This window comes from Trichoderma evansii (genome assembly GCF_050947405.1).
Source record: "Trichoderma evansii strain SZMC 28006 chromosome Unknown GGI43scaffold_15, whole genome shotgun sequence".
NCBI lineage: Eukaryota > Fungi > Ascomycota > Sordariomycetes > Hypocreales > Hypocreaceae > Trichoderma > Trichoderma evansii.
This window is the reverse complement of record NW_028145191.1, coordinates 78,084-95,985: the sequence shown is the minus strand read 5'-3', so window position 1 is coordinate 95,985 and position 17,902 is coordinate 78,084. Positions and strand designations below refer to the sequence as shown.

Below are 17,902 nucleotides of genomic sequence, written 5' to 3'. Positions count from 1 at the left end.
TCCACTAATTTTCAAACTACGTCGCTTGAATAAATACAAAAGCTCTATTGCGGACCCAAATCACCTTCATCATGAGCCAGCACAATGAGCCGAGCCGCATTGCAGCTATTATGCTTTCTTGGCTAGACCTCGAGCTGATTTCATGCACAACCATTCAAGGCCTATGGGCGGGCTATGGCCACATTTGTGCTATTTCTGCCAAACCAGCCGCCAATTGCGCGTCCGCAAAGTGGCACCGTCTCTCCAAGGCTCAGGGGAACGACCAAGACAGTGCTATCCGTCTCGTCCTAAAAATTGTCCATCCACCCACTAAAACAGGAGATGAAGGACATCTCCGTAAGATGTTCAGCTACGAAGTCGAACAGTATTTCTATGATGAAGTTGTACCCCGCCTCACCAGTAGCATTCCCGTGGCCGAGTGTTTTGCTTCGACGCGAAGTATGCGGCAAAAAGCCATTGATCACGGGATTGACCACGTAATGGCTACTCTGCTCAATGATTTAAGGCCCGAGTTCCCTGTTGCGGGTGAAAAAAGGGCAATTTTATCGAGCAACCAGGTATATGCAGCTTTGTCATGGCTAGCCAAATTCCATAGTAGCTCTTGGGCTCATTTGCCTCAAGACCTGAGCGATTTTCTTCTGCCACCGCTCGAAGAATCTACGAGGCGTCAGAAAGATGCCAACTGTGGTGGCACAAACCTCTGGCTAAACGGTGGTTATACATATCTCGCCACTAGACAAGAAGAATATAGATTGCTCGCGCATGATCACTTCTCGGAATGGTCTGATGTATTCTGCAGTTCAGTAGATGGCTTGCCATCCATTGCTGAGGCAGCCGCCGACTTTTTAACCCCATGTGGTAGACCATTTGAGACATATATTCATGGAGATGTAAAGTCTGAAAATCTCTTTTCAACTAAATCTGGCGATGATGTTGTGTTTTTCGACTTTCAATATGCGGGAATCGGGTTAGGCGTGTGTGACCTCGCAAAGCTTTTCACTTGCTCTGTGCCTCTTAGCTTGCTCACAAGCCATAAATCGACTCCTTCTTTGTTAAAAATGGACGAAAATGAGAAGATACTGCTTAAGCACTACTGGTCTATCCTGATGAGTAATCGACCTCGGGGCGATATACCTGAATATGAATGGGATGTTTTTCTTCGACATTGGGAAACCGCACTTGTAGATTGGTGTCGATTTCAGGCCTCGTGGGGCTTTTGGGGAAATACAAAATGGTTGGAGGCCAGAGTCAGGTTCATTACTCAAGATGGGGGCTGGAAAGATTGGCTTCAGCACCAGCTTCAAGTCTCTAGCAATTAAATCAGATACCCTGGTATGGCTATATATATCTAAAAGGGCTAGGCTGTTATTCTTCACTATTACAACGTAACACGGTATATGCTTTCACCAGGTTACCTCAAATGGCTCGATTATTTGGGATAAGATTATATATTGAATGGCTAGGGGGCATATTTATTATTACAAATATGCTGTCTTCCAACCTCGACATAGTTAATATTCAATACGTTAAAGATGGAGATGCAAGGATCATAGCCTCTAGAGGCCATGTCGAGTATCTTTTTATAATTGGCTCACAAGGCGACTAAATACTATGAGGTAAGGCTCAATATTTGGTAGATTAATAATCTAATAGCACATCCGGACCGACTCAACAAGGAACATTTTTAATTCTATTATATATTCAAGTTTTAATCATCTTTCTAAGTATGAATGATTTCCACATATGGAAAGAAATAGCCCATTATGAATCTCTTAACCATCCATTCTCGTTCTTATAAGTAGCTCTTCCAAAGGCTCTCAAATAGTCCTTCAAATAGTACTAAATATCTGAACACCGCTAGGGTGTAACGACAGCAACCTTGCTACGCACTGGAACATTTTCGTGCCTTCCTACCTCAGGGAAATCAGATAGCTTGACCCCTTTGCGGAATAGCAAGCAGTGCGTTGAGCCGCCGAAGTGAAACATGCCGGTCTGTTCACCTTTTTTCACATGTTGCCCCTCTTTTACGGTAATATCAACTGAGCTAACTTCATCCATACCGATAGCAATAAATGCCATTAAACCAATTGCCGGATTATCAGCTTCAATGAAGATGATGCCTCTGGTTGCTAGCGCGGAAAGGTAGCCCTGGCCAACTGTAATGCCGCCGGTATCAATTTCATGATTATTAGGATCCCCAACACCTTCAAATAGAGGTTCACTGAAGTATGTGCCGTCTTGGACGAACGCACGTCGAATTGTTCCTGAAACCGGAGAGTGCCAGCGGTGGTAAGAGAGGGCAGAGAGAAATGCCTGATAAACTGTTGCTCCCGCGAACTGCTTAGCCAGCGGATCATGTGCTAACATATCCAGCACTGAGTAAGGCTGGCCTTTGGCAAAGAATTTATCCCGCAGCTGTGCGTTCCGTTGAACATTGAACACCTTGGATTCGCATGCATTCGCAATGACGTTATCATCATCTGGGGATACCACCGGCCTTGCCTTATCGTGTACCTGACGTGTAAAGAAGTCTACAAAATAGAATTAGTATTTTCATTCTACTTGGTTTATGATGCTTAAAAAAAGAGAATTATCTGGTGATAGGATAGAGCTCGTTACACTTACCATCCCAAGATTTGTAGCCGTGATATTTTGCTGATGGCTCACATACAAACATTTCTTCAAATTTCAAGGATGACTTATAAGGGGCATTCGCAACTTGCATAACATCGTTCAGGCCAGTTTCGCCAAACCAGCCTAGCTTGTGTTCACCTAAGACCTCCGCCGATTTTGGCGTCTGTCATCAGTCCAGCTCATGTCAGCCAATTGCCAATGCCTACTCGTTTTGCGTAACGCAAGGTGATAAGAAACAGAGCTGGACTGTGTAGCATTACCTCTAAAAATTTACCCCATTCATTCAAAACCTTCTTAATTGCCTTATTCACGTCTGGGTCCAGAAATGCAGCATAGCCACTGTCAAGCCAAATTAATAAGTCATCTCACCTTTGGCGTAAGCATAGTTCAAACGCTTTGCTACCACGCGCATGCCGAGGTTCTTACCTTGGTGTACCCATAGGATAATCAAGGATCGCGCAAAAGGGAACCCCTACCACGCCTGCACTTTCGGCTGCATCTGTCCACTCCGGAGCCTTGGAGACGATGTGATTCAGCACCTGTAGCATATGGCGGTAGTCGCGGATCTGCTTTGTGCCTGTGGGATCCCGCCAATATGGTCGTTTGTTCGGAATTTCCTCAAACATTTGATTGAAGTACATATAGATTCGTGTGTTGCCTTCAATAAGCTCTTTAAATTCTTGCAAGGCCGGCGTTAACTTTTCTTCAGGATGCTTGTCGACGTGATCCGTTACGCGACGAAGATATTCCCGATGAACACGATGATCCGCTGGGAGCCAAGCGCCCGGCCTAGACGACGATTACGAAAAGAAAAAGTTAATTCCTCAAGGTTTACTGAAAATATTGCAAGAAAGATATGTGTTCATACTTGTGAACCCGCCATTGGCTTGGAATATCATGGTGATCACCGTGTTGCCAAACCATTGTGGATGAAGCAATAGAGAAGTAGAAGCTATACGAATAAACTCTGTATGAATTGATGTAGTTGAAGAGCTATGATATGACCTATTATATTAAGGATTTTGGTCTATTCTTTATATATTTTGTCAATATGCAAAGTATGACGTACGGTGGCCAGATCGTAGATTTATCAGTCCATCTTTCGTGGCTGCGGGATTTCGCTAATATATAATGATGCAATGGTGATGTGAGTGCCGCCCAATAGCAGTATTGAGAATCTGCTTGCTGCTTAATACAAGTGTAATAAGCTCCGTAATAAGCGATCGTCAGCCGCTAAGCTGCCGATTTCCCGCATGCTAGCGCAGTAGCTCGAAGTAGATGCGGTCATATCCATACTTTGTCTCTAGAGATTCGCATGCGTGAAGTAATGCGATGCCGCAACGCCTGGGGGGAAATTAGATAAAAGTAGAAGTCACTATGCTTGTACCAGTTTTTATTGTGCACTCCAATTATTGGCAGTGCTTTATGTCATCCACTTATCTGTGTGAGTGATTGTGACTTCAAAGCGTCGCTAATCAATTGAACTGGCCCACTCGAAGGATATATGATCAATTCACAAATAAGCTATGATATCCGTTCAAATGCATTTATGAATTAAGCTAGAAATGTTGAATCAAGCTTGGAAATGGTAATCAAATTTATATGATGACTCTCAGTACCCTTTCGTTCACAGGTGCCACGGCGCTACAATTCGCAAAAGAGAAACACTACACAAAGAGTCCAAATCTCAGGATATGTTTTTAATTTTAATTTTCATTCTTTGTAAAGAGGGTCACATCAAGAGTAGTACGCTTAATTTCATTTAACGGGCCTGTGAACAACACCTCGAGTATTTTGGGAAGCTCCGCTATATTACACTTTCTGTTTCCCTTTCTCTCTATTATATCACAGGGCTTAGTGGGAAAGCTACTGGGAAGCATCTGCCAAAAGTCAAAACTCTAAAAATCTGGCCCCCTTTTTGTTTTCTTCCCACATCAGCAGCAAATGTTTATCTATGAAATGAAATTGCGCTCCCAAACACTAATTTGGTGGCGTACAAAGGCAAGGCACTGTATAAAATATACACTACCCACCCCTATGCTTCCAAGAGCAAGCTGCAGGCAATACCATACCTCGCGACCTACCAATGCTGAAGACTTTCTTCTTGCAGCGCTTATTTTCACCAGCTGAGCAATCAATACCAGAGCGAGAGCCTCACATCCACCATTTTCTTTATCGCCACATCCTCTTGATTCATGTTCTAACTATGGATTCTAGCTCCAAACAGTCGGGTGGTATTAACACACGGCTTCTCATCATTTCGGATACACATGGAATGCAATTCCCGGTTGGCGTTAACGTACCTGTAGATGTGGCAATCCACTGTGGCGATCTCACTCAGCATTCCAAATTAGACGAATTCCGGGCAGGTATCAGTCAAATGGAAATGATTAACGCATCACTCAAGCTCATAATCGCCGGAAATCATGATTTTTCGCTCGATATACCCATATTTAAACGGAAGATATCTGAGGCATCCAGATTGGAATCTCTGGATGATGCACTGGTCAAAAAAGAATATGGCGACTATGGCGCAGCTCAAGAAATCATGAATGAGGCGAAAAATAAAGGCATAATTTTTCTTGACGAAGGATCGCATCGATTTTCTCTTAAAAACGGCGCTTTTTTGAAGGTTTACGCAAGCCCTTACACGCCATCGACAATATCGTCCAACGAATGGGGATTTCAGTACAGCGGTAATCACAGTTTTAGTATCGACAGCGGAACCGATGTCGCCATTACTCATGGACCACCGCATGGGCTGATGGATATGTCCGCAGAAAGAAAAAGAATTGGATGCCCGCAGCTCTTTGCAGCCGTAGCAAAAGCCCAGCCTAGGATTCATTGTTTCGGGCACGTCCATGAGGGATGGGGTTCAAAATTGGTTACTTGGAGATCCCAAATCTCAAATAGTCCCTCTCATTTCACCGATATTGATAATGACAGATCAAGGCATATTGAGAACCTATTGAGCTTGAGCGGATCAGAATTCGAGTCGCTGGAGGAAAGCAAAATAAGGGAGAGAAAAATTGCAGAATATAATTTACGTGGATATTGCCAAATCAGCCCCTCTATCGATAATACGGTCTCTCTGGAGGATGGAAAGACTTTATTCATCAATGCAGCAGTTAAAAGTCACAATGATCTAGATCAAATGCCCTGGGTTGTCGATATTCAGCTACCAGCCTACGAATCATAGATCTTGTGAAGCGTGAAGTGGTATATATTTAATGGTAGTATAGTAATAATAGCACATTATGGCGAATAGTTTTTATTAATTGGAACGCACTTTGCCCGAACCATATACTGAATGACAGGTATCGAATTGCTCAATTATCCAATATCATATAAGTCTCTTGTAATAACACTGATGAACTCATCGCAACCCGAGCAACTTCAAAGCGACATCCTCATTGTGTATACCCATAATCGCAGCCAAAATTAAACGATTGAGGTCTCCAATCTGTCCGCTACCAGCCAAAATATCTCCAATTTCTTTCTTATTTAATTTTGGAACACTTTCACCTTCCCTGGCTAACCCTTCCAATAGCCATAGAAAATCCGCCATATCTCCATAATCTTGGCGTTCTATTATCGCTGTCTCTCTTAGTCTCAAAAGATCCGCCTTAGATGCCAGGGAGCCTCCGAAGTATGGTATTGTGGTACATATCCGGTCGATATATTCACCAGCGTCGACAAGGTCTACTCGAACGCGGAAACCTTGTTTAGAGTCAAAGGCGATTTAGCCATCAGCTTCGAGACTAAATTCAGTAGCACCAAGCCTAACAGCGTTCCATATTTCGATAAGGACATCAGCAGCTGCAAAATTGTCCACGTCTTCAGTGTACTACGCGGAAGAGTCAGCTACGCTGGCTGCGCCGCCCACAAGGACCAGTTGCTGCTGTATTTTAGGCCGAATCAATAGTATAATCGATTAGAAGCACTCTGATAATGCTTCCCGTAGTGGCGACGTAATAGCCCGGTTAGATTTAGGCATTTCGAAAAAAAGAAAAAAAAAAAAATTCGAATATTTCACGTGCGAGAACTAGATGGTCTACTATAAAGTTCAAATTACTCATAATCATTTACAAGTTTTTGAAAAATGTATAGTACTCATAAATAAAGTTTGCTATCGCTACAGAAACGTCGACACGTTCTCCCCTTTTCGCGTCGACTTAGGAACAATATTTTCCGAATGGAATTTTAAGTATATATTCCATGTCGTATTTATCATTTCTTTATTCAATATAGCCAAAAGTTATGGTTACTTCAAGTTATTCTTACTATGAGACTTTAACTTGAATGGGTTCAATTCAACTAGAGAAATCAGCGACCGAAATTTCAGATAGGTTCAAATCCTCTGCCGTGCGTTTCGGCAGCGCTGGCAATAGCTCTTGTATCCATGCAATAATCTGTGGCGCCTGTAGACTGATTCGCACACCTGTCTCCGTACTTTGTATCCGTGACTTAGGGCTTGACATCGAGCTCTTATAAAAGTTGGAACCAAATTTAAAAGGGCCCCAGCCAACTGATGCCCTAGCTTCCGTCGCTGATGCCTCCAGTGTGTTCTTTAACCACTCTGTATTGCCATTAAACTCTAACTCCACATTAGAAGCGATGACAAATGCATTTGGATAACTACAAAATTGCGCATGAGCTACCTCCGCGGGTACGTCCTGCTCTACGGCTTCCTTCAAAATATCACGCCCGGGCGAAATTGTGAATCCTGGAGCGGCATCAAGTTGGTGATCTGCAAAGAGCTCTGCATGTAACCAAGGGCGCTCGATGTCGACAACCATGCAATCCATCGAAACTTCGACTTCGAGACCATCTATAGCTGAAGCTGGCTCCTCTTTATGATATGAATTGGATTCACTGACTCCCATTGACCAAAATCCCCATCCAACGCCGAAGTTTTCACTCATAGACGACTGGCTCGCCGCTTTGAGCGAGTCATACTTTGAGATGGCTACCTTCGTTGTAATGCGAGTCCATGGCGATGAATCTTTAACCATCGAGTCTTCGAGAAGATTTTCATTGGCGATAAGCTCATGGTCATTGACAGCTTTGCCATTTGCGTAAACCTCTGGTATGACAATGGTGTTTGGTAGAGGCACCAATTCAGAGCTCACGCTCTTCAATTTGGATTCAAGCTTTTCAATCTGCCATTTGATAGTTTCAATACGCTTTCTAATATAATTTTGCGTCTCTTCTTTGCCTGCGTCATCGACGGCCCGCATAGATCCAGCTTTCTGTGCTGTGAATGCTTTGTTCCAGGTATCCGCTTCGGCATTTATAGCGCCAAAGGGGTCAAAAAGCGCTTTCACGTTCAAGTCAATATTACCAGTTGATGTTGACGGTACATTGCCTTCTTTTTGGTCAGTTGTCTTACTGTCCTTCCCTGTCGATCCTTTGGTCTCCACGGTAAGTATTTTGGCGCCTTCTGCTACAAGTTTTTCGGCATCTTTCGCAGCAGAGATTTGTTCTTGATCCCACTTGTTTGCATCAGCATTCGCATAAGCCTGTTCATAGTGGCCTCGTAATTTTATACTGGCTTCATCTTCAGGCTCACTGAACTGATGTGGGATAAATTTGCCATTATCAATAGCATCGTAAAGACCCTGGTGCGAGATCAAAATATGATGGAGTCGCTTGATTTCTGCACGAAGCTCGATTATAGAGGGGGCATTGTTGAACTTTTGCCACTCATCCATCTTTTGTTGTACCAAACTGGCCCAGTTGGGAGGCACAAGGTTGACACTGTTGTATTCAGTAAGACCATCGGCAGCTAGTAGAGTAAGATTTCTGAACGCCTCTTTGCTACTTTCAATCCGCTTCATGGCAGAAGTGAGATCAACCACTCCAAAATTGAACTCCACTGTGAATTTATTTCCATACACAACCCAGTCCATGTACTTAGCTTGAATGGCTGCCTTGTAGTCGCGACCATTTATCTGCAACCATTCCAGGAAGGAATATTCCTGTTGCTCCGCGGTCAGTCCTTTATCCTTGATAGTCTGCCGGTGTCTAATTTGAGCTTCGTTGTAACGTTCAACAGCTTGGTTCCAAGACTCTTGTTTCTCCACATAAGTCTGCAATCTCGACTTCCCGGATGCGCTACAATCACTTGTCGTCAAGTATTTCATGGCTTGAGTATATCTATCGCGAACTTCGGATTGAAGTTCAGTCAGTTGTCTATTATCTTCGCTGGATGAGACAGATGTTTCGACGGAGACTAGGCAGTCTAAGGCGGCAAGATAGCTTCTCGCGACACTTTTCCCAGTGCGATCGATCTAAACACATCAACCCTTTGATCTTTGTATCTGAGCGAAGTTAACTTACTATTACTTTGCTAATTGGTATTTGGTTGTCAACTAATTGAGCTTCTGCAATTCGAACACTCATAGGTTTGATCAAATCCTTGCCTTCAGTCCAGCGAAATTCACTTTGGCATAATTAGTATAAAATAGCATACGCTGCCATCAAATACGAACATACTTTGGATCAATAATAGTTCCTGGAACTTGAACAGTCATCAGTTGTGTCGAAGACACCGTGAATGCTGAACCGATGGCTTCCCTAATCGTAGAGGCTACTGTAGTTACCGTACTGAGGGCGCCTCTGTCCTGGTTTGTTGGCTTTACAAGCTCCAGGCTTTCGCTGGGAACCGCGGAGACAACAGCAGTGGACATAATTCCATCGACGGCTGTAGCAGCAGGAATAGCAACACTAGAATTCGCTTTGTTTGACATCGTAATGTTCGACGGTTCAAACTTCGATTGTTCTAAAAGATGTCAGATTAACATTGGAAATGCAAATTTGAAGGGCTTGGCTACTCAGATGTTTATAGATGCAGGACGATATACACTATTAAGATGGAAGTGTTATAAGCTTCTACCTTCAAAATATGACGACCAGCTGGATAATTCTTGAAAAGAATGCACCAAGGGGAAATAGAGCCCCTAGAAGGTAAACCGTATTCAGCTTGGAGCCAAGATATTTTATGCCATCTTCAAAATTGGTTCGTTCTAGAAGTAGGGTCTATTAATAGTCAATGTTCTTGGCGCGCAACGTAAAAATTTGAGGGTATTGTAAATAATAACGTTAACCAGTACCATCCAAAAGCTGAACATCTAGTTTTGGTGTGTCGCATAGCTAGCCCATCTTCCAGCTAAAGCTGTACTCTACTAGCAACGTCATTTAGATGCTACATTCTAGCTGGAACTGCTATAAATTAAGGCCTGCCATTGGATGTGAAAAATAAACCAGTCATTCGAGTATATATTTTTCTTTTTTCAGCTTGCCACGTACTTGTCACCAACGATTACGCGCAGAACAATAGACTACTCGGAATGCAAGCTGAGATTGTTCAAGTGGCTTGCGCATGAACGCCATGCTCAGCGCCAATGCTTTGCAGTGGCTTGCCGTACAAAGAACCTTCTTCATCGCGGCGAATACGGACTGCATGCAGAATCGGAAGCGCATCCTGCTCGACCCAAGATGAAATAGTGTTAGTGTTCACATTTCACCTGTTTTCAATATTCTGCGAATGCTTCGCCTAAGGAAAGAAGCTATGCCCACTGTATTTCTAAGCTCTCTACCAGCCCAAAATTTGACCTGTTTGTGTGATAAATGTTCCTGAAGTCTCACTAGATGCTTCATCGATAATTTTCAGCATCCCTTCTACACTGGACTCTATTGTATCTGGAGGTCCAGAAGCAAAGCCCCATTGATCAGCGGCAAATTGGCCCGCTCGCGTTTTTACCCAACCAGGATGAAGTGCAATGGTGATGAGGCCGTGATCTTTATTTTCCAGATGCAAGGCTTTTGTCAACCAGTTTTGAGCTGCCTTACTTGGGCCATAAGCGCCACCAGGCATTGGCTCCATCTCTGCAATGCTTCCGACCGAAGAGGTAACCATTACAAGCTTTGGTGACAATGACTTTTGTAAGAGCGGCAATAGAGCTTGGAAGACTAGTAGAGGCGCAATTGTATTGGCTTCAAAGGCCGCACGAAGATCTTCGGCCGTAGTCTCGGTGGCCGGTATCAGGGGCGACGTGCCTCCAGCATTGTTGATAAGAACATCGATGTGATCGATATCGGATTTAAAAGCCTCCCTGACTTTGGCTGTGGAGTGAATCCCGAGAAATCCAGCTCCAAGATTTGTAGGTCACTACCTACAGCTTTGGGAGCTGCCGTGGTCTCGCGAGTAAGAGAAGAAGCCCCATCTTCGTTTCGAACGGTTGCAATGACAGTTGTGTTGGGGCGGGCAAGGAGGGACTTGACAATTCCAAGACCGAGACCCCGATTTCCGCCGGTCACGACGTAAACAGTATTCGAGTCATTAGCTGCCATGTCAAAAAGGTGAATGTATATCGTCGTATCCTGAGTAACTATGATTTTCAAGCAAGGAGAGAGAAATGGATTAGAGGGAATCCACAGGAGACAAGTTTCTAGCTTTCAATTATGTGGGGATACATGTTACACCAGGATAAATGAGGGTCCGTACTCTGTAGTGAAACTAGGGTGATATTCTAGGCATCCTACGCCGCGTGAGGCTAATCCCCTCATGTAATTGCCCCTGCTCCTATCTTCTAAACATGGTTTTGATAGCTGCTCACTCTGTTATAACGTAATATAGAGTTTAAGATGAAAGGCCGCAACAATAAATGAATATTTCTCGCAATATTTTGCATTCGATGTAATATTAACAGTCTATTGCATTTCAAGCGACCGCATATAAAATATATTGGAAATACAAGTGGTATATCAGTGAATTGTCAGCTATCTTCGAGGCCTCTCTACATAGTAGCGTATCAATATTATTCCAGTGCTTGGCACACCGAGCGACTAACTTGTTATTAGGGTTATCTTTCATATGTAAGTTCATGTACCAATTGAGTGATCCAGTTCAGTGCAAATACCAACAATGCTTCTCGCCCGTAACATATGCAGGCGGGGTATGCATGGGTGACTGTAAAAACCATGTGATACTTAGCCAATAAAGTATGGCTCAATCAGTGATAGGACATTTTTGTACATTGTGGCAGCGATGATTGCCGCTCAATACTTAATCTGATCCATCCGTTGGCCTGGGATCTACCACAGATTTAAGATTCATCATGAATTAAGTATACAGTTACACGAGAATAGCTTCAGCAGTCGTTAGCTTACTGTTCAGCCGGGATTGCTCATACTATTGGCCTCATAATGAACTTCAGCTTTGAACCAAGTCAGAAAACAAAATTTAGTCTCAACAAGATACTACATGCGAATCACAAAAAAAAGAAAATGTTTTTTCTTAGCTTCGAAAGAGGCTAGAGATTGAAAGGAGGAGATAGAAAGGAAACGAATAAGAAATGGAAAATTTTCCGTATATATAGGTCGCTTTCATAATTTAAACTTTCTTTTATTCCTCGCTTATATTTTGTGCGATCCTTGCTTTGCCTCCTAATATGCAGATAGTCTAGCCTTGAACCATGGCATTGTAATCTCGCTAGGAACAATCTTTACTATAATCACATGATACTTTCACCAGCAATTCAAATCCCCTGTGACGCAGTGGCTAAGCGTCTGGCAGGGTTTATGCGCGTTCATCATATAAGGTAGTCAGGTTAAATCCGGCCAGGGTACCCTTTCTAGCTAACCTTCCTATAAGACACACAATTAATAAGCAAGCCTCGGCTTGCAAAGACATACTAAGGCCATCCAGGCCGCCAACACAACACACAACACACAACACACAACACACAACAAAGCAAGCTTCAGCTTGTAATAACATAACGCTTAAGGCCTTTTAAGCCTATAATAGCAGCTATTAATACAGCTGTAAAGACCACCATCTTCCCTTTGTTACAAGAAATATAGCGAACAGCGGTCAACACCTCCAGCTATTGGTTAATAAGCTTGCTGTCTAGCTAGGCCGGTCTTGAAGGAACAAGACCACGTGGAGGTGATTAAGACAGAAACTGGCTCCTACCGTCCTATTGCCTAGAAGGGATTTTATATAACTAGCTTACTTAGTGGACGTTAATAATAAAATAAATAAACAAATAAACAAACCAGCAATGCAAATTCTTTTTCTGCAGTCACAAGGTCAGATATAAGGCCTCATACACGTCCAATATCTTGAGATCCACAAGCTAGAAGAAGGGGCACCTTTTCCTCGCTGGCGGTTACAGCGGCTTGCCCCGGTGTTGGGCCCCTGACGGGAATATGATTGGCAATTACGGTCTTGTGAAAAACTATATGATGTCGATCGTCGCTTATCATCGCAGCTCTCAATGCGAAACTACTACTTGCAAACCCTAATCGAGCACGATGGACTGTTCTTTGAACTTAGAGGGGTACAAACGAAAATATTGCCAAAGGGGAGGATAATATTTTGATGGTAAGCGAAGATTCAATTATGGTATCGCCAAATTGAACTTTGGAAGTGCAGTCGCCCAAACTTTGGCCGCTTTCTTACTCATCCTTGATCCGCAGCTAATCCTACGGTATCATCAATACGAGAACAGCTACTCTCTCGGATTCGACAGAGGAACCCTGCCTTTCAAGCATGTCAAGATTTACGAAAGTCTTCGTATATTTCTCCAGTGGCATGACGAATCAATATCAAGCTTTTCCAGCTTATCCACTGTTATTTTTTGCTCAAGCGTTGTTAATTTAGTGTATGGATAATTGCCGCCCGCTCTGAAAATATGTTTATTTTTATCCTAAAACCAATCATATATTCATTCTTTCAAAGAATTAAACCCAAATGGGCCTAAACGACTCCTTTTTAACGAGCTGTTTACTTTTCTGCGTTCAAATTGGGGTACCTGTTGTTGAACAGGCTCAAATTTAGGATGTTTAAATATATTTAATTCTTCTTAATGATATCATTACAATTCTCTGGTATCTTAAGATTACTATTATAAAACACTCGAGTGAGCAAGATGTGCCATCCCTCAAGCACTCTAACCGAGGAATGTAAGTGCAGCGTCCGCATATCGGCCCGACTTTTCTTGTGCTTGATGTTAGCTAAAGCTTGTTAGTCCACATATCTCAGCCTTTATATCATGATAGCCCGATTAGGTATATGCGTCGCCTTTTTAGGTCTAGATTCGGGCTCAGCTAGCGTCAACCGGACTTGGAGCACTGTACTCCGTATAGATAGTTTATATGCCGGGCTTTAAATGCTTATAAAAAGGCACCTTGGCCGTAAATTGAAGCCATTGAGTTTTACACATTACTCGTAATTCAGCTATCTCAATAGGTTTTATAAGAAATATTGTTCAAAGTATACGGAAATGACGGAGCCTAACATTCTCCTTCCCTCAGACGGTGCCTCTGGCGTCAAACCCGACGGGACAGCCACAGCGACCTGTCTCTGTGGTACTGTGCAATTGTCGTTTGTGAGTCCACAATGTGAGACTAATATATATATCACTAATACTTATTTATTACTAGCCTGTTGAAGGCGAAGATCTGATCAACACATTTGTCTGTAACTGCAGCGATTGCCACAAACTCAGTGCCTCCATGTTTTGTTCGAACTTCACTGTCAGCGACAAGAGTCTCAAGCACGTTCGAGGGCAAGATAAATTGACTAGATGGGCTCAGAACAAAACTATTGCGTCTGGAGCCACAATGGAAGACAGCTTTTGTTCTGTGTGTGGCAATTTGATGTATAGGAGGAGCAGCAGGTTCCCGGGAATGAGCATCCTGAGAATTGGGACTGTAGACGACTTCAACCTACATGAGTCAAAGCTGAAACCACAGTTTGAACAGTTCATAGAAAACAGAGCCAACTGGCTAGCTGGGGTACAAATTGAAGGAATACCACGTCACGCAAAGTCTGGATTCTAGGCTGTGCGGAGACGCGTGCTCTATTCGAATGACTAGCTCCGATGGCAATGTTTTCTCTGATCTATAAGTGAACCAAAGAGCGCAAATAATTGAAACCCTGTTCCCACAGCTCCTATTGGAAGAGAACTGGCTGATTTTATAATTTTCCCAATTGGTTTATGGAAATTCTATTGTAAGTAAGGCATACTACGCCATGAGAATATTAAGGAATATTTCCAAGTAAGAATCATTGAAATGGGCCGCTAGTTTCTTTTTAAAAATATTCCAACAGAGCGAATTTGCCAACGAATCCTTTTTCTCTTAAATCAAGCCTCTTATCAAACTTCTTCTAATTGGTATAAGCTTCGCATTAGTATCTGACGTGTGTGGATGGTGGATGGATTTAGGCTTGATGGCATTGAAAGTATAATGGCTCCAATCCCGCTGTAATCCGTGAACAGCGCTAAGCCGCAGAACTGGTGACGTCATTCCTCTCACACCGATATATACAGCGGTCAAAAAGAAAACTCAATTTTTGGAGTGTCAAGCGTAGCTCATATTTTGAATTCATTACTTAGCCGCCATGAACAGAGGCCGTGGTTGCTTGGGATGCAAAACTGCAAACGTCAAGGTGCGTGACTAATTCCACTTGTCGAGCACATTTGGTAACACAGTATGACAGTGCAATCTTAGCCGTCCCGCCTGTGGACGCTGCGCTCAACAGGGATTGATTTGCTCTGGCCTTCCGCTGGATGACGTATTCGTGTTTCGCGATGAGAATGAGGTGGCTAGGAGAAACTCCCAGCGCGCAAGGAGACAGCTGGGACACAGTTTCATAGCACAAGCGGAATCTTTAGACTTGGCTAATTCTACTTCTCAAAGCTGGCCACATCAAACGGCTACTGTGACGATCGGATCATCACGTTTACAACAACAATACTCGTGGCTTAGCGATCATGCACTTGCAACAGTACCAGAACCGTTGAAAAGAGATATTGAGACGAGAGCTGTAGAGCGATTTTTTGTTAATTGGACGTTACATCCCAGCAATCACGGAGGATTTCCAGGTAAGCTTATCATGCTGGGCTAGCGGGAAACTCTCGGTCTACTATTTCTATTAATCATAATATATGTAGGCTATATGCATGAACTTCCTATGCTTTTTCTAAGCGTAAAGCAAGATTCTGTCCTATGGCTTGCGGTCCGCGCGGTGGCTTTTGCAGATATAAGAAATGAGAGCGTTGGAAATGTACCATTTCACACCAAGTCACGACAACATTACGGCGCTGCGTTGAATCGCATGAGAACAGTATTAAACGACCAACAGAATCTTGGAGACGATAAGATTCTTTTTTCCATGCTATTAATTGACAACTTTGAGGTATTTTATTATCCAACTATCTGTGGAATCGTACTAACAAACATGGGATTATGCAATAGTTGATGTACCTGGGTCGAAATGATCCTTTCAGTCCCCATGGCGAGGCCATCAGGCATATAATACGCTCTAGAGACGATGGACAGTTGTATAGCCCGAGCCGCTTTTCTCTTTGGCGTTTGACTCACTATCGACTTCAATTTTGGCAAACCTTGTTCTGTGAACACCCTGATGCTCAGCAAATTGCATGGGTGAGTAAATTAAACATGGAGCATCCAGATTTGCGCATCTGTTCTTACGTTCTACATATGAACATTCTTACTGCGCTGTCAAAATCCCTCATACATACAAATGAGAATGATGAAACGATGCGACGAGAGAAGCTAGGCCGAATAAACCAACTAGCTAAAGAGATGCAAGATCTTATTTCGGCTATCGAGCAATGGATGTCGGAAATGTCTGAGCCGTGGAAAGCTAAAAAATACGACTTTCAGAATATTTTAGTTTCTGGAGATGTTGATGAAGTTTATAGCTATCCAATTCCGCGTCTTCAATATTCGCAGATTCTTGGCTACGACGACATTTGGCTGGTATGAGACACATTCAACGCACAGTACATACAATGGCACTAACTATAATTTAAGGCCTATATCTGGAATTTCCATGCGTCAAGCCAGATTGTCTTGCGAGAGTCACTAGTGGAAACCATTGAGCATGCTTCTGCACTACAAGGCAAGGATGAGCTCGATGAGAATGACGAGTCAGTTACGCTGAAGCAGCGAGAACAAGTCGACAATTTAGCCGCTACAATTCTGGAATCATTTCCTCAGCTTCTGGGGTTTACGTACAAGTATAAAAAGGCTGGACAGCCGCAAATTTCTTTACAGGGAAGGATGGTTGGACGCCTTTTTGCCCTTTTCTCTATGTGGGTAGTGCAAAGGGCCAAATTTACATCGGCCCAGCAAAAGCAGATTGCGTCCGATGTAGTGGCCTGGATTAATAACCATCATGGGTTGGACTAGTAGAAGAAATAGAAAAATGAATATATGGGTAGCAAGAGAAGGAAGCGATGAAAGTAGACTACTACTCGCCAATGTCATGAAAAAGAGTCTCTGTAAGGGGCATTGTCCGGTAAGCATCCAATTCAAGTACTCCGTGTTGGCGAACACTTTGCCTGATGGTTAGGTTAGCGCTCGCTATTAATAATAAGCGCTAGACTGCTTTGCACGAATTACTGTGCTAGTATCTGAACCTTCGCGCGTTATAGTTAATCTAACCGAATTAGGCCACTTTCCTAACGCTCAAATTTTACGTTAAATCTCAAGTGGTTAGCTCAGTATAATATAGTGAATAAGCTACTGTATTATAGTGAGTGTGCAGTATAATATAGCAGGTATTTTTAAATCAATACCATGCGTTAACAAATACAGCGCCTTCCTCTTTTAATGCCAACCTAAGCTTTCTGTAATTTAGCAAGTCCATAACTCAATTATATTGTGCAATATATTATATTTTATAATGCTGATAATTTATTATTAGAGGTAAATAAGCAGTGTTGTACGGTAGTAAATACTCAAATCTCAAATACCTAGGCTAGACTAGTAGCGGAGCCAGAGACGGTGTTAAGATTTTGAGCTTCCGTCGGCGGCGTATAGGGCGGCTCCTGTGGTGTGTTAGTGCTGTGGCAGTTATATCCTTGGCGGCATTACCACACCTAAGTCTAACTACCATATAGGATAACAGAACTTACACCTGCTTAGAACTCTTTACGAACGCGAAAAAAAAAGGGAACTAGAAGATATTGTTAAAATATCTACTGTTAAGCAGTCTTTGAGATATCAGATTAATCAAGTGATGGTAATAAAAGACTCAATAATTATACTTGTTTATTTCTGCCCTGGTATATACGTTCATAGATGCGCCAAGATCTCCCCATTTAATAAAAGATCTCCCCCCTCGTTTTCTCAGGCATGGATTGACAGTTTCTTTTTGCTTCTTAATTTGTTCCTTTACCTTCAATTTTAAGGCGCGACCGCCAAAATTGATAATATTCTTCGTGCA

The 17,902-nt window shown here is 42.8% G+C and overlaps 7 protein-coding genes across 7 annotated transcripts; 4 read left to right on the top strand and 3 right to left on the bottom strand.

Annotated features, from left to right (window-relative positions):
* Window positions 1–32: 32 nt before the first annotated feature.
* GGI43DRAFT_409138 (Ecdysteroid kinase-domain-containing protein) lies at window positions 33–1,678 on the top strand. Its single transcript, XM_083206463.1, has one exon. The coding sequence runs from the start codon at window positions 72–74 to the stop codon at window positions 1,317–1,319; it is 1,248 nt and encodes a 415-aa protein (XP_083058764.1). The 5' UTR covers window positions 33–71; the 3' UTR covers window positions 1,320–1,678.
* Window positions 1,679–3,783, bottom strand: GGI43DRAFT_409137 (Phophatidylserine decarboxylase-domain-containing protein). The gene is made up of 5 exons (XM_083206462.1): window positions 3,503–3,783; window positions 3,061–3,423; window positions 2,895–2,973; window positions 2,626–2,797; window positions 1,679–2,531 (listed from the first exon to the last, which is right to left on the bottom strand). Exons 1-5 carry the CDS (start codon window positions 3,556–3,558, stop codon window positions 1,858–1,860), a joined length of 1,344 nt encoding a protein of 447 aa, XP_083058763.1. The 5' UTR covers window positions 3,559–3,783; the 3' UTR covers window positions 1,679–1,857.
* Window positions 3,784–4,517: 734 nt separating this feature from the next.
* GGI43DRAFT_409135 (Metallo-dependent phosphatase-like protein) lies at window positions 4,518–5,897 on the top strand. The gene has a single exon (XM_083206461.1). It carries the CDS (start codon window positions 4,721–4,723, stop codon window positions 5,831–5,833), a length of 1,113 nt encoding a protein of 370 aa, XP_083058762.1. The 5' UTR covers window positions 4,518–4,720; the 3' UTR covers window positions 5,834–5,897.
* A 1,050-nt stretch (window positions 5,898–6,947) lies between these two features.
* On the bottom strand, window positions 6,948–9,386 carry GGI43DRAFT_423858 (uncharacterized protein; the record flags this gene model as incomplete). The annotated part of the gene is made up of 3 exons (XM_083208292.1): window positions 6,948–8,927; window positions 8,977–9,079; window positions 9,133–9,386. The coding sequence occupies 3 exons, from the start codon at window positions 9,384–9,386 to the stop codon at window positions 6,948–6,950; spliced, it is 2,337 nt and encodes a 778-aa protein (XP_083058761.1).
* Window positions 9,387–10,231: 845 nt separating this feature from the next.
* Window positions 10,232–10,989, bottom strand: GGI43DRAFT_385308 (SDR family oxidoreductase; the record flags this gene model as incomplete). Its single annotated transcript, XM_083203638.1, has 2 exons — window positions 10,232–10,747; window positions 10,816–10,989. 2 exons carry the CDS (start codon window positions 10,987–10,989, stop codon window positions 10,232–10,234), a joined length of 690 nt encoding a protein of 229 aa, XP_083058760.1.
* Window positions 10,990–13,814: 2,825 nt separating this feature from the next.
* On the top strand, window positions 13,815–14,676 carry GGI43DRAFT_409131 (GFA family protein). The gene is made up of 2 exons (XM_083206460.1): window positions 13,815–14,030; window positions 14,086–14,676. The coding sequence occupies exons 1-2, from the start codon at window positions 13,926–13,928 to the stop codon at window positions 14,482–14,484; spliced, it is 504 nt and encodes a 167-aa protein (XP_083058759.1). The 5' UTR covers window positions 13,815–13,925; the 3' UTR covers window positions 14,485–14,676.
* Window positions 14,677–15,018: 342 nt separating this feature from the next.
* Window positions 15,019–17,231, top strand: GGI43DRAFT_409128 (Zn(II)2Cys6 transcription factor domain-containing protein). Its single transcript, XM_083206459.1, has 6 exons — window positions 15,019–15,094; window positions 15,146–15,530; window positions 15,600–15,844; window positions 15,904–16,431; window positions 16,486–16,972; window positions 17,032–17,231. The coding sequence occupies exons 1-5, from the start codon at window positions 15,047–15,049 to the stop codon at window positions 16,861–16,863; spliced, it is 1,584 nt and encodes a 527-aa protein (XP_083058758.1). The 5' UTR covers window positions 15,019–15,046; the 3' UTR covers window positions 16,864–16,972; window positions 17,032–17,231.
* Window positions 17,232–17,902: the final 671 nt, after the last annotated feature.

Bases quoted from the DNA above. Each gene is read 5' to 3' on its own strand.
- GGI43DRAFT_409138 (XM_083206463.1), top strand. From the start codon at position 72: ATGAGCCAGCACAATGAGCCGAGCCGCATTGCAGCTATTATGCTTTCT.
- GGI43DRAFT_409137 (XM_083206462.1), bottom strand. From the start codon at position 3,558: ATGGTTTGGCAACACGGTGATCACCATGATATTCCAAGCCAATGGCGG. The intron at 3,424-3,502 runs GTATGAACACAT...ATCGTCGTCTAG, and splicing joins AGCCAATGGCGGGTTCACAA to GCCGGGCGCTTGGCTCCCAG. The intron at 2,974-3,060 runs GTAAGAACCTCG...TTGGCTTGACAG, and splicing joins TATCCTATGGGTACACCAAG to TGGCTATGCTGCATTTCTGG.
- GGI43DRAFT_409131 (XM_083206460.1), top strand. From the start codon at position 13,926: ATGACGGAGCCTAACATTCTCCTTCCCTCAGACGGTGCCTCTGGCGTC. The intron at 14,031-14,085 runs GTGAGTCCACAA...ATTTATTACTAG, and splicing joins GTACTGTGCAATTGTCGTTT to CCTGTTGAAGGCGAAGATCT.
- GGI43DRAFT_409128 (XM_083206459.1), top strand. From the start codon at position 15,047: ATGAACAGAGGCCGTGGTTGCTTGGGATGCAAAACTGCAAACGTCAAG. The intron at 15,531-15,599 runs GTAAGCTTATCA...TAATATATGTAG, and splicing joins CAATCACGGAGGATTTCCAG to GCTATATGCATGAACTTCCT. The intron at 16,432-16,485 runs GTATGAGACACA...CTATAATTTAAG, and splicing joins GCTACGACGACATTTGGCTG to GCCTATATCTGGAATTTCCA.
- GGI43DRAFT_409135 (XM_083206461.1), top strand. From the start codon at position 4,721: ATGCTGAAGACTTTCTTCTTGCAGCGCTTATTTTCACCAGCTGAGCAA.